We start from the raw sequence: 19,758 nt of genomic DNA on the forward strand, positions 1-19,758 counted from the left end.
GCTTTTCTCCTGGTTTCTCATGAGCTTTTAGACTTGTGCGTTATATTGTTGATTCACTCTGTAATTATAATTATGCAGTTGATCTGTTCTTTAGTAAAAGGCCATACCATTTTCAGTAATTCACTGCAGTAATTGAAACAACTTGCTTGCAGTTCATTGAATACCTTGGAAAAACTTGGTATAAAATAGTATTTATTTTTTTCTTGAGTCTTAATAGTCTCATGCATACTCTCTCTGTCTCTCATCCTGCATGCTCAATTCCTGTTCCTCTTTTTCTTTGCCTTTTTATCTTGTGTAGACAGTCATTGTATCAAGTTATTTTTTATTATTAATGTGCTTCTCTGTATGAGACTAAAGGCCAATTGATGGCAGATGCTGTGTATTTTCATTCTTGAACCCCCAGTGTTTAGAACAGTGTCCTTCTTAGGCCCATTATAGGCCTTCATATTGTTGATTGGCAGCTTTTGTTTGGAGCATGTAGTATGCAATGTAGTATTACAATCCTTTTTTGTTTTTTTAAATCTTAATTCTTTTAGAAGCTGGATAAGAAATCATCTCCATCCACAGGGAGCCTGGATTCTGGAAATGAGTCAAAAGATAAGCTATTAAAAGGAGAAAGTGCATTGCAGCGAGTCCAGTGTATACCTGGGAATGCCAGCTGTTGTGACTGTGGTCTGGCAGACCCACGGTGGGCCAGCATCAACCTGGGCATCACCCTGTGTATTGAGTGTTCTGGGATTCATCGGTGAGTAGGCCCACCTGGGGTGAGAGACTTCTTTTGGTTAAACACATGTAAATTTTTGTGTCCCAATGGTTAGAGGACTTTCCCTCCTGCCTAATTTGGCTGCCAGTTTGTGTCTTTGTACCTTTTATGAAGTGGATAAAATTCTGGTTTGTGAAGTGATTTTGAGGACTTGGATTCACCATTAACCAGAAGATCTGTCCATATTTATATATGTATTGAGGGCTATATTAGAGACTGTGTCACATTGAGATAGAAAAATAACTTACATAATGTGCAAATAGAGATTTGAAAGTTTTATGTATTGATGGTGCTGCTGCTAAGTCGCTTCAGTCGTGCCCGACTCTGTGCGACCCCATAGACGGCAGCCCAACAGGCTCCCCTATCCCTGGGATTCTCCAGGCAAGAACACTGGAGTGGGTTGCCATTTCCTTCTCCAATGCATGAAAGTGAAAAGTGAAAGTGAAGTTGCTCAGTCATGTCCGACTCTTAGCGACCCCATGGACTGCAGCCTACCAGGCTCCTCCATCCGTGGAATTTTCCAGGCAAGAGTACTGGAGTGGGGTGCTATCACCTTCTCCGTGTATTGATGCAGTCTTTTCTTTTTCCAACTTAGGAGTCTTGGAGTTCATTTCTCAAAAGTGCGATCTTTAACTTTGGATACCTGGGAGCCTGAACTTTTAAAGGTAAAATAAATATTTGCTTTAAAATAACCAATACAATATTGTAAAGTAATTCGCCTCCAATTAAAATAAATAAATTTAAATTAAAAAAAATAAAATATTTTATGTTTTCACATAAAAGTCAAGATTTTTAAAATGTATTTATTCTTTTGCCACTTGGCTATGCAAGATCTTAGTTCCCCAACAAGGAATCAAACCTGTGCCCTCTGCAGTGGAAGGGCGGAGTCCTAACCACTGGACCACCAGGGAATCCCCAAAAGTCAATATTTTAGAATCTAGATTTGCAAATGTATGAGTTTCTCAATGCCAACAGTGAATTAAATTATATTGGAATATATCTGAAGTGATTTTGGCAAATCTGGTGTTTTCTTACTGTTTTTTTTAAGTTTCTAAGCTTAAGTAGCACTCTTAATTGTATGTCCGTTCACTTTTTAAGGAAACTAGCACCGTTGCATTTTTATGTTTTCTCAGAAATTAGATTTTGTGCCTTAATATTTTGTAATTATATAAATTTTTATTAAGAATATGAGATATTGTCATAGTGAGCTGCATAACAGATTGGTATATCATGTTATTATGGCATTATTTTAGCATCAGTTCAGTTTAGTCGCTCAGTCATGTCCGACTCCATGAGGATTTAACATAGACACATTTGAAAATTTATATTTGTCAGGGATGGTAGTCTTCAAACTAAGACATCCTTTTTCCCTGTGTAAGAATTCATATCTATGAAAGTGTCATAAGTAATTTTAGATCACAACTGGGTTTTTAATAAGTGAAAGTAAAAGTCTCCCAGTCATGTCCAGCTCTTTGCGACCCCATGGACTGTAGGAATTCTCCAGGCTGGAATACTGGAGTGGGTAGCCTTACCCTTTTCCAGGGGATTTACCCAACCCAGGGATTGAACACAGGTGTCTCGCATTGCAGGCAGATTCTTTACCAGCTGAGCCACCAGGGAAGCCCAAGAATACTGGAATGGGTAGCCTATACCGTCTCCAGATCTTCCCAACCCAGGAGTCGAACTGGGGTCTCCTGCATTGCTGGCGGATTCTTAACCACCTCAGTTACCAGGAAGCCCAAGACTTTCAAAATTTATACTGATTAATAGTGTATCCATTTTAATTCCCACTGTTTAGTTTACCTATTGTAAAAAATGTTAGCTTAAAGGTTGTAGTGTATTCTATATTTATTTCTGTCTGAAAATTGTGTTTCTTAATGCATTTGTGTTTTTAATCCATAGATAAACTCATAATCCTTTCAGTTATATAAAGTAAAAAAGTTTTCTTTGTGGAATTATTGTGTAAACCTCTAAATGGAAGTGATAAGTTGGCTCGTATGATAGAGCCCTATTTTTATAGATTCTATAAATTGATATGAATCCAAAGAAGAAGTAAGTGGGGGGTGGGAGCTAGAAATCTAATTTCTGCGTCAACTGTGGGTAGATATGAACTCAGTGGATTCATTTTAGAAATTTTGGTTGAGACACAGCTGTCTGATACTTTCAAAAAAATATTAAAGCAGTATTTAGAAATGTAAATAAAATCTAAGGAGAAAATGTGTGTGTGTGTTAGTCATTCAGTTATGTCTGAGTCTTTGCAACCCCATGGACTGTAGCCTGCCAGGCTCCTCTCTTCATGGTATTCTCCAGGCAAGAGTACTCGAGTGGGTCGCCATTTCCTTCTCCAGTAGATCTTCCCTACCCAGGAACTGAACCCAGGTCGCCTGCATTTCAGGCAGATTCTTTACCGTCCGAGCCACCAGGGAAGCCCAAGGAGAAAATAGTTGGCTTCAGTTCTGAGTTGTTTAAAACTTAACCTATCTGGACTTAGGCTTCTTTTTTTTGGTTAACTTAGCTGATGTTGTGAGTATATAGCCTTGTGCTAACCACAGCGGAGGGATAGAAGTCTGGCAGAATATGTGTCTTAAAGAGTAGTAATCTTCTAAGGGAGGTATTCTGGTAAAAAATGGAAAAATGCTGATAATGCTCTCAGTCCTCACTTCATTTTGTTTTAACTTTCAGCATCATTGTGATATATGCATTTTCAGAACTTGCAAAGAATTAAGTATTTGCTTAAGGATTAATATAGTATTTTTTAGGAAATTATAGCTTATTTTCTGTCTTTCTGCCAAACAGCTTATGTGTGAGTTGGGGAATGATGTTATAAATAGAGTTTATGAAGCGAATTTGGAAAAAATGGGAATAAAGAAACCGCATCCAGGACAAAGGTACTATTTCAGTTGTGTTAAAATGTTACTTCATCTCCCCCATCTTAAATATAGCTATTATTTTATTTCCCTTTAATTGATATGTAATATTGAAACAGAATGGTTCAGAGAGATCATTACTGCTTCGGTTAAAATGTGGCTGTTTCTATCTTGGGTTTGTTAATTAGATTGTATTTTATAGTTAGATAATAAATTATAATCTCTAGATGAGAGAGAAGCTTAAAAATTAAGGCTCTGCAAAGAAATGTAAAACCTCTTACTACCAGGTAAAGTAGACAAAGTTCTATTAGTTGCAGGCCTTTAAAAAGAGATAAATCTGTTCATTAATGTTTCCAAGGGTCAAGTTTCTATACCTACAATGAATAATTTTTGCATTTTTGACTTTGTTTAGCAAATACTTGTTAACTACATATTTCCTACATCGCATTTTTATATTGAAGGATTACAGTTGAAAAGGGTGACTTCTGGTAAGGGAGAGTACTTGCTTAGTTGCTGTGTTTTAAGTTTTACTTCCAGTCCTGTTCATGGAGACTTACTGAATGAAGTGGCAAAGAGTGCCTTCAATGTGGATAATTAGTTTTGTTGTTCATGTTATTTTTAGTCTTTATGTTTCTTTATATTAGATATTAAAACTTTGCCATAATCCTATATTTGACTATATCTTTATGATAATTAATACTTTTTAAAAGTTATTGCTCTCTAAACCAATACCGTTTAAATCAGATTCTTATATTTATGCAAAACCATGATTGAGTTATCTCAGACCTTGAGATATCCTATTTTAGCCAAAGACTTAGGCATTTTAGAAAGATGTAAGTAGGAGAAGGTATAGAAGAAACTTGACAAGTTTTATAGTTGTATCATAAATCAAAAATTTTAAGTGTGATACTTTTTTTGGTCCCCTTTAAGTTAAAAATGCTGTGTTGTGTTAAAGTAGTTGTCTTATGAAAACTAATGGTCATGACTAGTGGTAATTCAGTGTGTGACATTATTTATTGGAGTAAAAATAGAATTGAAGTTAATTTCTGTAAATTTTAAGTGTTTGGGTATTGTTTTCATTCTTTAAAAATCAACAGGGAATATGTGTAGAAATGAATGAGCATAGAAATTAAGAGAATAAGAATGCTATGTTAATACTTGTGACTTTTCAGTTGGTTGATTATTTATATTCATTTAAACATGAAATCATAGTTCATTAAATATTTGGAAGGAAAACATGTTGCAGAATGTTGTAAATACATAAAACATTTTAACTAGTATTATGTTTAGTGACTTTCTTTGAAAAATTCAGTATGTAATGACTTCTTTTCACTATTGGTCATGCTAAGAGATTAAGCAGAACATCATGACATGTTTATGTATACCAACCAGACAGGAGAAAGAGGCGTATATCAGAGCAAAATATGTGGAGAGGAAATTTGTGGATAAATACTCTATGTCATCATCACCTCCTGAGCAGGAAAAAAAGATTGTCTCCAAAAGTTGTGAAGAAAAGAGGCTGAGCATGTCTAAACTTGGGCCAAGTGAACAAATTAGAGCATCTCCTCAGAGTTCAGGTATTACAGTTTATTTGCTGTTTGTATAATTTGCTGTTTGCTTAGTTTCTGAATTAGTAGCTGTTGTAGATTTTGTAAATGCTGAAAATATATCTTCTTCTATATATCCTAAGGAAAAATTGGATTTCTCTGTCTTTAAAATAGTTAAATATAAACAGTCTCCTGGTAATTCACATTCCTACATACAGTTGACCCTTGAAAAAACTCAGGGGTTGAGGTACCAACTCTGCACTCAGTTGAAAATTCACATGTAATTTTTAGTTGGCCCTCCATATATGTGCTGCTTCCGTATCTGCTCTGCAGTTCCTCTGTATCACTGGTTCCGCATCCATGAGTTCTGCCAATCCCAGATCATGTGGTACTCTAGTATTTTGTACTGAAAAAAAATGTATGTATAGGTGGACAGCGTAATTTAAACCTGTGTCGTTTAAGGGCCAACTGTAATGTATCTATTCTAGGGAATAAAACTGTTTAAAATGCAAGGGGAGATGGGAATTATAGATCTATCATGCAAAAAACCCTAAATATCTGATTAACCACCTAATATCCTTCCTGTTTCTTCCTCCTGAAATTTTCCCAATAACGTTTTTTCCTGCCCTCTTCCCTTCTTGTGGCCTGCTTTGTGCTTTGCTAACTTGCATGTCCCCAGTGGTTGCTGTAAATAGCGACGAGGCCAGGCGGGAGTCTCTCTTCTGTCCTGATGAGCTAGATTCACTCTTCTCCTACTTTGATACTTCTTCAAAGCTACGTAGTAGTAAGTACTGCTCTTGTGGAGCATTCCAAGTCTGTGCCAGTGGTCATTGTGTGGTGTGGCCATTTCTCTAGACGTTACCCATTGTCTCAGAATTGCACATTGCTTACCGTCATACGATAAATCGACTCTACTATCCCTGACACACGCTGGGGTAATGAGAATGAGATATGTTACGACTCTGAAAATAAGTTTATTCCTAGGCTTCATGACTGATTCATATTTTGATAAGTGAAGTGTACCAAAGAATTAAAATTGTGAAAAGTTTATTCTGGTGGTGGCTGAGTTCATGTTGATGTTTCAGAGTTCCTTTTAGAATCTCGTTGTTTGTTGGACTTTTTTCTTAATGGTTCAAAACTTTAATCTCTAGCTGGTTTTTCTTTATAACAGTCAAAAGTAATGACAGTGGAATCCAGCAGAGCTCTGATGATGGAAGAGAATCTTTACCCTCCACAGTGTCAGCCAATAGTTTATATGAAACTGGTGAGTTTGGTGAAAGTTAGTGTTAAATGATATTGTTCGCTGAAAAATGCACGTGAAATGTGAAATGCCAAGTCTGATTGAATAGTTTCTAAAGGAAGTGGTTAATCTTTTAGAAGATACTAAGGGGAAGTTATACTGCTGAATGAGAAAGCAGCTATTTCTTTTCATATTTGGAAGTTCTTTCCTAGCTGTGTATTTTTCTAAGCCTCATGACATGTGCTGAAAGTAACTTGTCAATAACTAAAGGTGATTTTTAATGCATGTGAACTTATGTCTTATTACCCGTTATCTTTTGGGGGACTGTCGTTTTTTGTATATAATTACATATATTTATTTTTGGCTGCACTGGGTCTTCATTTTTTTCTTTGCGTGGGCTTTCTTCTAGTTGCGATGAGTAGGGCCTGCTGTCTAGTTGAGGTGTGCAGGCTTCTCAGTGCAGTGGCTTCTCTCGTTGCAAAGCACAGGCTCTAGTTCTAGCTGCCTGGGCTTTAGTAGTTGCAATCTGTGGGCTCTAGAGCACAGGCTCAGTAGTTGGGGCACATGGGCATGTGTGCTTCTTGGCATGTGGAATCTCCCCAGACCAGGGGATCCCCATCCCCTGCATTGGCAGGTGGATTCTTACCCTCCTTGCAAGAGGAAAGTCCCTGGAAGTCTTTTCTTGTCAGGAGAAAGAGATCAGCAAACCCACCCTCCATCCCACAATTACGGATGCCCACCCCCCATCTCCTCCAAACAGGTTTTTCTTCTAACTTGTACTTTCCTCCTATATTCTCTCCTTTATGATTTCAGTGGTTTTGATTTTGCAGAATACTCGATAGAAAGCATTCTTTATGTTATTTGAACTGCTTGTACTGCAAATTGTGATGGTGTTGGACCATCCCAGGAATAAAGTGAGGTTTGGTCTAGTAGTGAAATTCTTTTGGGGTTGTTACTGCGTCTTCTGAGTCCCTAAGTCCAGGCTTATAGTCAGATACCTAATTTTAGTCTAATACAGAGTAATCAACCTACGTGTCAGATACTGGCAAGATCACAGAGACCTGATGTACTAGTCAATGTATTTCAAAGAGAAGAAGGCTGTGGGGAGTGATTAGTCTATAGGAAATAAGGTACCTTTGTGAAAATCTTACATCACAACTTCATACTGTGATACAAGTAAGAGTTTGATTTTTTAAAAAGCTGTGGTAAGTTACATATACTATAAAAATTTAGCATCGTAACCATTTTCAGGTGTACAGCTCAGTGGCATTACGTCAGTCACACTTTTGTGCTGCCATTGCCACCGTCTATCTCCAGAATTCTTACCCTACAAAAAACAAGATGCAGTGACTTCCCATTCTCTCCCTCCCTGCCAAGGGCTCATTTTTATTTATGTGTGTTTGTTTTTCAGAGGCAGAAAGGCAAGATTCTTCTGTGTTTCTTGACTCTAAACATTTTAATCCAGGACTCCAGCTTTATAGGGCTTCATATGAAAAAAATCTTCCTAAAATGGCTGAGGCTTTGGCTCACGGCGCAGATGTGAACTGGTCTAATTCCGAGGAAAACAAAGCAACACCACTTATTCAGGCTGTATTAGGGGTATGAATTTGTAAATTCAGGTTTTCAGTGGTAATAGAACATAAAAAATCGTAATTCATTTTGAGCATAACTTTACATTATTGTTTGCTTCAAGAGGTGGGTTGGAAAATGGAAGCAGCAGCTAGTAGTTATTTCTGAATATCGCTTTGTGTAAGTTCAATTTTTTTCTTCATGGAAGGGAATTCTAGTAATGAAAGTAGTGGGTTTTGCTAGATTGCAGACTGCAAATAGAATCTCAGTTAGTAGTTCTTGGGAAGAAAATAATATAATTTATCATTTCTCTGCTTTTGCTGGGGGGCATTTTCTCTTTTTGGGTATTAGAGTAAATACTCTGGTTTTTAATAGAAATACATTGTCATTCACTTTTTGCCCATTGTTGTCTTCTTTTTTTCCTTCTAAGGGCTCTTTGGTTACCTGCGAGTTTCTCCTACAGAATGGTGCTAATGTGAACCAAAGAGATGTGCAGGGGCGAGGACCATTGCACCATGCCACCGTCTTGGGGCACACGGGGTAAACTATTGTGCTTATATATTTAAGGAGATTTTATTTGAAAAAATTAATTTGAAATAATCTTTTGCTCTTCGGTTAAGATCGTTAGGTAGTTTGTAAGGTGCTACTTTCTGTGACTTACATTGTCATGGTAGAACTTGAAATTTAAAAAAATTTCAGAAAAAAATACTGTTACTTTTCAATAAGTAACAATAATACTGTTTATCAATAAGAAAATTGACAGACTTTGAACTTTACTAATTATTTATATAGATCTCTTAGAATTTAAAACTGTCATTGAAATTGTGGCAGTTTTAAAAGACAACTTAATGTGTTTGTATGTATTTATGCATATAAATAAATACATACAGTATTTCTATATTTATACCTTATGTACATAGAACACACATTTGGGGGAAATTTTGTAACTTTGTAAATTTTAGTTTTCCTACAAGATAGTTAATTCTTATTTTGTGCTATTGTTGTGATGTTGTGATTTCTGGACCAGTATTTAGATCCACAGAACAATAAAGCCATACAATGGGCTTTCTACTAGAGGGTACAAATAAACTCAAAATTTGGCCTTATATATTTGTATCAAAGGTCACTTTTTAAAAATAAAATACCTCATGATCTGCAATTTTTATTACCTGGACAGGCAAGAAGCTGTCCTTTTTTAATGTTTATTTATAACTAATCTTCTATTTTCATCCTAGTTTGTTTTCTCTCCCTCTGTTAGCAAGAAGATTCAGTTCAATAACTTTATCATAAAAACTCTTCTTTATAAAAGCTTATATTTAACTCATCCTTTTTATTTTCTTTTTAATTGTGATTATTCCCATTTTACTTCATAGACTCAGTTTATCATTTTTTCATTTTTGTCAGTTTCTTGAAGTTATGAATATTTGCGAGGAATATAGCAGCAAGATTACTTCCCATTTGTTGCTATTGTATTAGCATTAATATTTTGTGATGTTAACATTGCCTTGGCTTCCTTCTTTTCCTCGATAATGACCTTGAGTGCTTTTTATTTAAGTTTATAGGTATCTGTGTACACCTTTTTATAATATTCTCTGAGGGTAGGGGCCATAATTTATTCATTCCACTATACTATGTATTGCCAGATTAAATGTGAAAATACCTTGAGATTTACAAAATGTTGATCATGGTAGATTTTTATTATTAGAGGCAATAGTCAATAAAATAAATCTTTGTAGAATGAATCAAGAATTTCCTAATGAAGATGTTATATCTTTAAATAGTGCTTCTTATTTTTTAAGGTGAATACTAATTTTTTTTTAATTGGCAATATCAGGCAGGTATGTTTATTTCTAAAAAGAGGTGCCAATCAACATGCGACTGATGAAGAAGGGAAGGACCCTTTGAGTATAGCTGTGGAAGCAGCTAATGCTGATATAGTGACCTTGTAAGTGTTTTCACATGATTATTTCCCATACATTTTATTACTTATACAGGGATTTAACATAGAGTTTCCTGTGTAGGTGTGAAATTTAAACTTGGTTATTTACTAGAAGCCATTTACTTTTCTAAGCACAGTAAATGTATGAAGCATGTTACATACATGAAATTACTTGGTTCCCACCTCAACCCTTTTATTAATAAAGTCCCATTTTATAAGGAAGCCAAGCTACAGATAATTTGAGAAACTAGTAAATGGTGGAGCTGGAATTTGAAACCAAGAATTCTGTCTCTAAACCTGTGTGCTTAGCCACTTCTGTTTCACTTCCTGGCCAGTAGGAATAGAATATCAGTGACTTTTCTGAACTGGATTCTTTAACTCTCAGTACAGTACTGGGGTGAGAGTTGGATTGGTTAGTAACGGGCAATTTTACTACTACCTCAAGAATTAGAGCATTATAAGCAGGGAATGCAATTGGATTGATGTTAGTAACTTGCAGTTGCATTGCCTTTGTGCACTGATACTTAGGGGACCTGTTTGTGATTATTTTTTAGAAAGAATTATTCACAAGAGTACTCTATTTTGAGGTAAAAAGAGTTGTTTTGGAATGTTTGAATACAATTAATATGACCTGTTAAAGAACCTTGAGGTCTTTGATTTTCATCTTAGATCAAAGTTGTTCTTTACACTTGAAATCTAGGAATGTGGTTGTCACCTACCCTTTACCGTTATGTAGGAAGTCTCAAACATATGTTGTATGAATCACTTTTTCTTTCTATTCTGAATGAAGTCCATGATTGTTGATTCTCTGTTAACTAAATAAAGACAAATCCATTTACACTACTGAATTTTATTCAGTTACAAAGAGGAACTCCCTTGACTATCTTGAACTCCAGAGCTCCCACTGAGAATTCTTGCCATATATATTACCCCTCCCTGACCCCTGCCAAACTAAAACAAAACAAAACACCAAAAGAGAAAAATGTATTTTCTCTGTACCTAGCTTCACTTCCTCCCTGGAGGGTTTATTGTTACTCTGGAGACTGTTGTAGGAAAATTTAGATCTATTAAATCATTATAGACTTAACATTGGAGAAAGCTAAGTGATTAAAGAAAAGATAGGAGTGATGCAGCAGAATTACATTAACCCTGGCTGCAGCTTCCCAGGCAGTTCTTATAGTAGTGGCCCTTCTTTCCCCAAAATATGTTTCCAAATTGTCTAAATTTTCTCATTTTGTTTTACTTGAGGCTGTCAGTTTCACTTAAAATTTACTGAAATAGGCAGCCTCTCTGAAAGGTTCAAATACCAAAAAGGGAGACTTACTTATCTTGCTGTTATGAGTTCACACAATGGTTGAAAAAGGAAATGGTAGCAAATTGTGGTACTTTGAAGATAAAGAAACAGCCTGTGTCAGATGCTGCAGTTGCCAGAGAGAGCATATTAGAAGAGGGTGATGGAAGTCTGGGAGGGCAATGAATATTTGGTGGCCTGAAGGACAGGCAAAAGAGTAGGAGAGGGGCACCACAGATAAGATTTGTGTTTCAAAATGTTGCTTGAAATTAGTAAGAAAACGAGAGGAAATTCACTAATTTTCTTAATCCACTGCTATAGGTCTTCCTGCTGCCAGGTAAATAACCCAAAAAGAATATATAATCAATATGGTTAACTGTGGGAAAATCTTAGTAGCCTATGGTCATTTATTATAATGTCTGTATGTCAGAATATATCCCAAGTATTTATAGATAACACATGCTATTTATACATTTGGAACTACCATACCTCAGGATGAACCAGATTGAATTTATGACAGGCTATTGCTTCCATTTTATAGAAGCAATAATTTCAAAGGTTGGCAATTAAAGTCTAACAGGTTGCATTAGAGTCAGGAATTCTGTGTGCCTGAAGGAAGCAAGCTGCTGGTGGTGCTGCAAGGAACCTGCTTAAAACTGAAACTCACTTATTAGAAATCTTTTATTGTCTTTTGTCATGAGAATTATTTGCTTTGTATCTCAGATTGTTGGTCTAATAAACTAAAAGTCCTTTTGTTTCAGGCCAAATAACTGGTAAAAGAAAAAATTACATGAGTACATGTCTTAGTTGTATATAATTCAGTAGTTTATGAATATTTATACTGTATAACTTACCTAAAACATTCTTTAATTTTAGGTTACGTTTAGCAAGAATGAATGAAGAGATGCGAGAATCAGAAGGACTTTATGGACAGCCAGGTCAATATTCTACTAATAACCATACTGAAATGCAATATAAGAAATGCATCCAGGAATTTATCAGTTTACAATTGGAAGAGTCATAGTTCTTTAGCAAACTAAAAATACTGTATAGAGTTTTTATAAATTACTTGCAAATTGTGAGTTGTTAGCTATGTACTGTACTTACTGAATTCTTGGGAGTGGCTCACTCTTGAGCCTTTAAAACTCCATAACTACTCCTTTTACAGTACGCATTTACTTGCTGTATTTAACTCTGGCTACTGACTTCTTTATCTGCTGTACAGATGTCTTCCATATACATTCCAGTGAGGTGAATGGAATGATAATGTATCTTTATACACTTAAAGCAGCACAACAGTCATTTTCTTTTTGGCTGTCAAGTGAATATAACAGAATTGTTTTCTTTTGGTTATTCAGGGAATTTCTATAAATTGTGTTCAGGGAAAAAAAGACAAATCACTATGTGTTAACATATAAAAAGTCAGTATGGAAAATACCTAGAAAACATTTATTGAATTAAGAATTCTGTATTTGACCTAAAAATGAGTTAAAGGTTTTAAAATAAAGTTTACCAGTAGGTTAAAAAGTCCGTAATGGGAATAGAGTTAGTTTAAAAGGTAGTGGGAAAAGGTCCAATTTTATCTTTGCCCTAAGTAATTGTACAATATTTGTTGGATAAATGGAAGTATTTCAAGCAGCATTTTGTGAACTTGATGGCAAAGTAGATGTATTCTTATTAAGAGAAATCTCAACTCAGGATCAGCTCAAGTCTCATTTTGCGTAATTTTTATCTTTGAGTCGAGATGTAAGAAAATTAAGAAATGCTGCTGATCAGATTTCATTCTTTGATGAACACATCCTGATTAGACATTCTTCACAAAGAAGAAAGTAATAATTAGATCTCCAGTTTCATGAATTTGAGTATATGAATTACTAATTTATCTGTTTTAAATTCATATACATGCTGGTTAAAAATTTTAGGAATCCATGACTAAAATAATTGAGACTGTTCAGTTCTCAGTGAGTATGTTTAATTATTTTCAATCAGTATTAATATTTTAAAAGTGGCTTGTAATATCATCTATCTTTCCTGTTCAATTGTGTTTTGAAATTTCTGTACTTTGTGCTAGCTTTAGCCAGCATTTTTACTTTTATTTTTACTTTACTTTTATTTTAACCCGATTTATATATATATATAATAAGACATATGGGACCATTCCGTTCTCAGAGGAGTGTATTTATTACTTTTGGGGTTTCTAATTTAAATAGGGAACAAGTAAGAACTTTGAGAATAGAGGCACTTCAGCTAGATACTTCTAATCTAGGGTGTCCCACTTTAATCCTATGGATCAAACAATATGACTGATTCATGATGTACCAAGAGGTAAGAGTGCTGATAAAGGGTGAAGTCTCAGCATTAATTCTGAATTTCACCCATTTGTTTTAAACTTGAATGTTAGACTTTAAAAATGTTATAATTTTGTAACAGATATACTTAAGTATAAGGCCATTTTTGAGGCCTTTGTGTTTAAGCACTTTAAAATAAAAATTATTCAAAGAATATGACCCAATAGGCTAAGATAAGAGTGAATTTCAGGATTTTAGCTTAAACAGTTTTTTTTCCTTGACATTTTCAATGTAAATGTCTAGTCAGCTGCTCTTTCCTTAGGGTGTTTACTGATGAAGCTGCACCCAGCTGATTAGTCAGAAGGTGAGGAGGTGACTTTTCTCTGGAGGAGCTGGGACTTTGAAAGGACAGGTCCTCTTATGTTCTTGCAGCTTCTATTTCCATCTAAACTGTTGGGTCTTCTGCCCCTATCTGGAATCATTCAAATGGTTCTTTCAGTGTCATTGTATGTATAAGTTTATGAGTATATACCTTCTGCTCTGGAGAAGGAAACGGCAACCCACTCCAGCATTCTTGCCTGTAGAAGTCCATGGACAGTGGAGCCTGGTGGGCTACGGTCCATGGGATTGCAAAGAGTCGGACACCACTGAGCACACAGCACAGCACCTTCTGCTCAACAGTAGAAAAATAAGAGTTTTCTAATTTGTTTGAATGAAAATTTTAAGGGAAAAAAAGGCTTATTAAAAAACACAAGCTTTCCTGCTATAGTCAAATCTTAGTTTAGAAAAGATTTTTTAAAAAAGAGCAGAAGTTTGGAAATGGTATACCAGCAGAATAAAATGAGATTTTCATTTGGTTATAACTAGATTTTAAATTCATTTAGGTGGTCTTGTATTTAAAGCAAAACAACTTTATACTTATACAGGTGACATGGTGAGATGGCTCAGCAGTCCCTCTCTGAGCCTTTTCCTTTGTGAGTCTTTGGAGAGCAGATACTTTTGCTGAGGTGGCAGGTCTCTTTTCCTCTTTGCTTATCACTGTAAATTTTCCTCTCATAGATTTTGGTTGGTTGTTTTAGCTAGATCCTTTGTTGTTGTTGTTGTTGTTGTTGTTGCCTAGCAATAGATGGAAAACCTCAGAATTCTGGGTAATTTTAAAATGCAAGTATCTTCAGTCTTTTCATTATGAAGATCTCTTCCATTTAAAAGACTCAGATATAATCTTTGGGAATCATGGACCTGTTTCTAGGAAACTCCACTTTTGAACTTTCTGTCTACAACCCTAACAACCTGAGACTTTCTATTTTTCGCCATGTGACCCAAGAGCACACATTTCCTGAGGGGAAGATGTGTCCCTCCTTGTCAGTTCCTACGACTCTTAGGAGGACTAAGTGGGTGCGTGCAGTATCACATCCTGCTCTCAATTGTTGGAAACTAGTTTGGTGGTTCCCGTGGTCTCTGGCTCTGTGACTCCTCTTGATTGTTGGCAGAGTTTCTCAACCAGTTGAAGATCACTGCTTTAGTGAACCACTACTGATTATGTGAGTATGTTGCTGGTGAAGCCTGATCATTGATCCAGTCAGTTACAAAAAGGAAGCTGTGATCAGTCCAGAGGGGCAGGCTCATCCGCTGATCACCTGGGAGCAGGGTCTCCCAGGCTGCTGTATCTTTGAGGGGAGTACATTTTAAGAGCAAAATTAGCAAAATCTTGGATCATAGCTGCTGTTGCAGTGCTTATTCTGAATACCAAAAATCAAACACTATTTTAAACCATCCGTGGAAATATAGCAGTCCACATTTTAAAAACTCAGAACTGTCCAAGCACATAGAAGAGTTAGCTTGCTGAAGAGAATAGAATGTGATTAAGTAATTTAAAGAATTTAACTTAGTATTTCAAATATTGGGTGGTTAGTTGTTTATTGTTTATAATAAACTGTTAAATGTACTTATGAACTTTCCAGGGCAACATATTCTGGGTTATTGTTTATGTATTCCAGTGTAGACAAGTTATATTTGCCATGGGAAACATTCTGAATGATCAAAATTGTATTTAAAGAATCACATTGAAGTTCAATTTGTAGTTCGATTTGTGTTAACTGTATTAAATATCTTAGTCACTATTGTTACGTCATGTTTGCTTTTTGACAACACATTTTGAGGCCTAAGAAAGGTATTATATTGATAGTCCCTTAATTAACATTTGGTTAGAAACTGAATATTAATGAAAAGTTTTGTGTATGTGTGTGAAGGTTAGACTTCCTTTTGTACTGTATTAACTCTTTTAAAATGTATTCAGTAAGTGAAACCAATGATTAGTGTAGCACCAACCCTTTCCTTCAAGGAAACATTTAATTCAGTGAATAAAAAAATCTTATAATCTGTTGTGCATGGTACAATGGTTCTACTAAAATGTACTTGTGTAGTAGGTACTAGATAATTTAAAAACAAAAACTGGAAAACCACAAAAAGAAAAAAAAAATCCCACAGCTTGTTATACAAAATATGCATTGCTAATGGTAGAAGCCATATATTGCCATTGTACTGTTGTAATACTTAAGATTGACTGCTCATCTGGTGCTATCTGTAAGCTGTTTGGCATTAGCGCCTGCTAGGTCCTTCTTCCTATTTCTTCTTGAATGTATAATGTGTGCCTTTTAAGTTCCTTCTGGTGTTGAATGGTAAAATCCGTGTGGTATTTTTGTATTATAATCTGCACTTTAACTTTCTTGGAAAGTAAGATTCCAGACTCTCCAGTTTAAATAGTATTTTTAAAATATTTATAATGTTTACAATAAATATTTTAAATATTTGAATTCAGCATCTAAGAATAAGAAAAACTTTTAAATATTTTGTATGGTTTGTTAATTGATGTTTAATGTTCGTCTCTTAGTTTATTTTATATATTTTAGAATGCCTAAAAATGGGAATAGATTGTAGTTTGTCTTCTAATGTGGAGGTAAACTTTTATGAAATGAAACATGGGTGTAATTGGATTGTCTTTCCAGTTGTTCCAGCATATCACCCTTTATTATTTTAGTTACAATAATATATGAGTTAGATGTTACTCTTAGACAACCTATTAGGCTTCTCTTCTTACTGTATTTTTTTCTTTTTAAAGTGATTGATTCAGGTCATGAGAAAATTTCCAGGGCTAAATGAAAAACTATATAGAGATTTTAATAACTTGCTTTTTACATTGACTAAATATTAAAAGCATTAAAAATTTTTTTATTGAAAATCTTGAGTTATGCTGTTAGACCTTTTTACTAGATCTTATCACTTTCCCCTGATTTTTTTCTAATTCTCTAGCTTTTGGTATGACATCTATTGCCTCAAAAAATCTCACTTTTTAAAAGCTGACAAAACTTACTGCACTATTAACAACAGCTGTAGCAATGGGTGTATAATAAGATGGATGCAAGGTGTCTTTTGGGGAATAATTATAAGACCATGCTTTAACAATAAATCAGTATTTGACAGTCTAAATCTTGAAAACAGAATTACGACAAGCCTCTGTATAAAAGTAATATGTTTAATGAAGCATTCATGATGAATGATTTAACTTGAAAATAAGATTTCATTTTATATAAATCTTTTGTCCAAAGACTTAGCCTATATGTGTGTATATATTTAGTTTTTCATCACAAGAAAAATAGTCTTCAATCTGCTATAATATCAGTATCTATAATCTTCTCTACAAGCGAATTGTACGTATATACACATGTATTCCCTGGAGTAGGAAATGGCAGCCCACTCCAGTATTCTTGCCTGGAAAATCCCATAGACAGAGGAGCCAGGGGGGCTACAGTCCATGGGGTCACAAAGAGTCGGGCATGACTGAGCATATACAACCAACCAACATATGTATTATTCTAATTTAACAGATGTCTTTGATATTTAGTCCCCTTTTGTCATAGCATCCTTGCTCAAATGACCTACAGTAAATGAACTATTGACTAAATGTGAAAGTATGATTTTAAAGTCATTTTCTAGGCTTTATTATTTTTAAGCTTAGTAAAAAGTAGGTTAAATGCATTAGTTTTAGTTAAGCATTAAAGTTTGAATAAAGACTTTTTCACATATTATTTAAATTAAGATTTAGTTAAAATATAATATTAAAATTTCCCACCTGGTTATCAGTTTTGTCCTGTTACTAACTTGCATCCATCAGAAACATTAATATTTGTTTTTGATCTTTTCTTTTGGCCTTGATCAAAGGAAATATTTATTTAAAGAATGCCTTGTTATTATACCTCATTTAGGATGACTTTTATTTCTTGTGTGTTAATAAATGTATTTCTTTACTTGCTTTAAAACACTTGCATCTTTGCTCTTTTCTAACTCTGAACTTTCCTCTGTGGCTGCATCTGAGGTGCTTTTTTCAGGTATAGTTTTTTTTTTCTTCCATTATATACTTAGTCAGCACTTCCATTTAGTTGGTCTTTTTTCTTCAAAAAATGCTCATCTAAACAAAGTTTTATTATCATGAATTGTAAAATAGTTACTAGTCATAAAATGAATGTTGTTTATTAATGCTTTTTATATAAATTTTTTAAAGTGTTCTTATTTTACTTTCATGCAGGTGATGAAACTTACCAGGACATTTTTCGTGATTTCTCCCAGATGGCATCCAATAATCCAGAGAAACTAAATCGTTTCCAGCAAGATTCACAGAAATTTTGAATTTTTTTTTTAGAATGGGGAAAATAGTAAATCTAGTGACCCCCTAATGTATATATCTGAAAACTCACATATTTTTACTGCTTTAATTCTACTTACTTTTAGTAGCTGTTGCGCGGTTTGGAGAAGAGATACCCATTCATTGATATTTTTATAAATCAAAACATAGATCTCTAGCAGTTGGGAGAGGAACTTACTTTAAGACTTACTTTATTTTTGTTTTTTTAAAAAAGCCTGTTTAAAGGGCTGTTTTTTATAGATGAAAGTTGAATCTGGACTTAGGCCATCTTCTAGGTTACAAGATGCTAAGAATTTATACAAAATAATCTCTTTTTTCCCCAATGAATGATGGCATTGATGTTTTTCTTCTGTGCACTGTGCCCAGGATTGTTCAGTCAAGCCTGTCAGCATCAAGTGGGAGCCTGATGTCCTGCCTGATTCCAGAACGTGTCTTTGCTTTAGCTTCCTGGATGTTGGTGGTTCAAAATAGTTTTTGTTTTTATTTTTTCTTGGTAGCTATTATATACACAATATGTAATTTAATTATTAGAACTAGAGGATACATGACCTCATTTCCTCATAAATGTAGTTTATCCCTCACATCCAGTACTTTAACATATATACAGTGGCTGTACAGATTGATATAACTCAGTCCTTTAGATTTATTCCATTTTATGAAGCAAAAAAGAAACCGTTGACAAATTTTTTTTTTTTTCAATTACCAAAAGGATCTCATAGAAGTTACAGTTCTTCAGTGTTGGGTTGATTTCCTAAAACCTTGACAATTTTATTGATGTAATAAAACTGTGTTTCAATGGTTACTTGAATGTTGCAAAATTATGCTTTCATCAGATTGTAACTATCAAAGGAAAAGTTGACATAAAATAATGTAGAACATTTTATATTTGAAATGTATCCTTTTCAAGGTACATTTTTGCCATTGCTCCTAGTGAAAGGAAAGTCTCTCTGTAAAAAGAGAAAAAAAGACTCATTTTTTTAGTTTATACTAAAATATACAGCAATAAATTGCTTTTTAATTCTTCTAACATCTATCCTATGTACTTACTGTACATGGTATACATTCTTTTAAATTATAGCATCTATGCAGGCTTCCCTGGTAGCCCAGATGGTAAAGAATCCGCTTGCAGTGTGGGAGACCTGGGTTTGATCCCTGGGTTGGGAAGATCCCCTGGAGGAGGGCACAGTAACCCACTCCAGTAATTTTGTGTGAAGAATCCAGTGGACAGAGGAGCCTGGGGGCCTATAGGCCAGGGGTTCTCGAAGAATTGGACATGAGTGAGCAACTAAGCACAGCACATGTAGCTTTAGTATTTGGTTACATGAATCACAGACCCTTGAATTCCAAAATATTATGGACTTGGATAGATATACTATACTATGGAAATATTAATTTTCTGTGTATATGCTGCAAATTAGTTTGATTCCATCTTTGATTGACCTCTCGTCAGGAGTATAAAATAAGTAATTTGCTCTATGGTTAATTTTTAATATTGTCGTAGTTAAATTTAATTTTATTTTTCAAGTTATATGTAAGTAATGAGAGGTTTTTAAAC

The 19,758-nt window shown here is 34.7% G+C and overlaps 1 protein-coding gene across 6 annotated transcripts in view; it reads left to right on the forward strand.

Moving 5' to 3' along the window:
* ACAP2 (ArfGAP with coiled-coil, ankyrin repeat and PH domains 2) overlaps window positions 1-19,086 on the forward strand; it is a 161,870-nt gene extending 142,784 nt beyond the window's left edge. For 4 of the 6 annotated variants that reach the window (XM_018046482.1, XM_018046492.1, XM_018046486.1 and 1 more), the window contains 10 exons: window positions 537-745; window positions 1,359-1,428; window positions 3,560-3,651; window positions 5,023-5,207; window positions 6,349-6,441; window positions 7,829-8,016; window positions 8,417-8,526; window positions 9,821-9,931; window positions 12,093-12,154; window positions 18,087-19,086. In XM_018046482.1, the coding sequence (XP_017901971.1) occupies window positions 537-745; window positions 1,359-1,428; window positions 3,560-3,651; window positions 5,023-5,207; window positions 6,349-6,441; window positions 7,829-8,016; window positions 8,417-8,526; window positions 9,821-9,931; window positions 12,093-12,154; window positions 18,087-18,187 (1,221 nt within the window). In that variant the 3' untranslated portion in view covers window positions 18,188-19,086. Of the gene's footprint in view, window positions 1-536; window positions 746-1,358; window positions 1,429-3,559; window positions 3,652-5,022; window positions 5,208-6,348; window positions 6,442-7,828; window positions 8,017-8,416; window positions 8,527-9,820; window positions 9,932-12,092; window positions 17,890-18,086 lie in introns of all 6 variants that reach the window. The other 2 variants (XR_001917891.1, XR_001917892.1) reach the window with 1 other exon arrangement.

Source organism: Capra hircus, chromosome 1, assembly GCF_001704415.2.
Source record: "Capra hircus breed San Clemente chromosome 1, ASM170441v1, whole genome shotgun sequence".
Lineage (NCBI taxonomy): Eukaryota > Metazoa > Chordata > Mammalia > Artiodactyla > Bovidae > Capra > Capra hircus.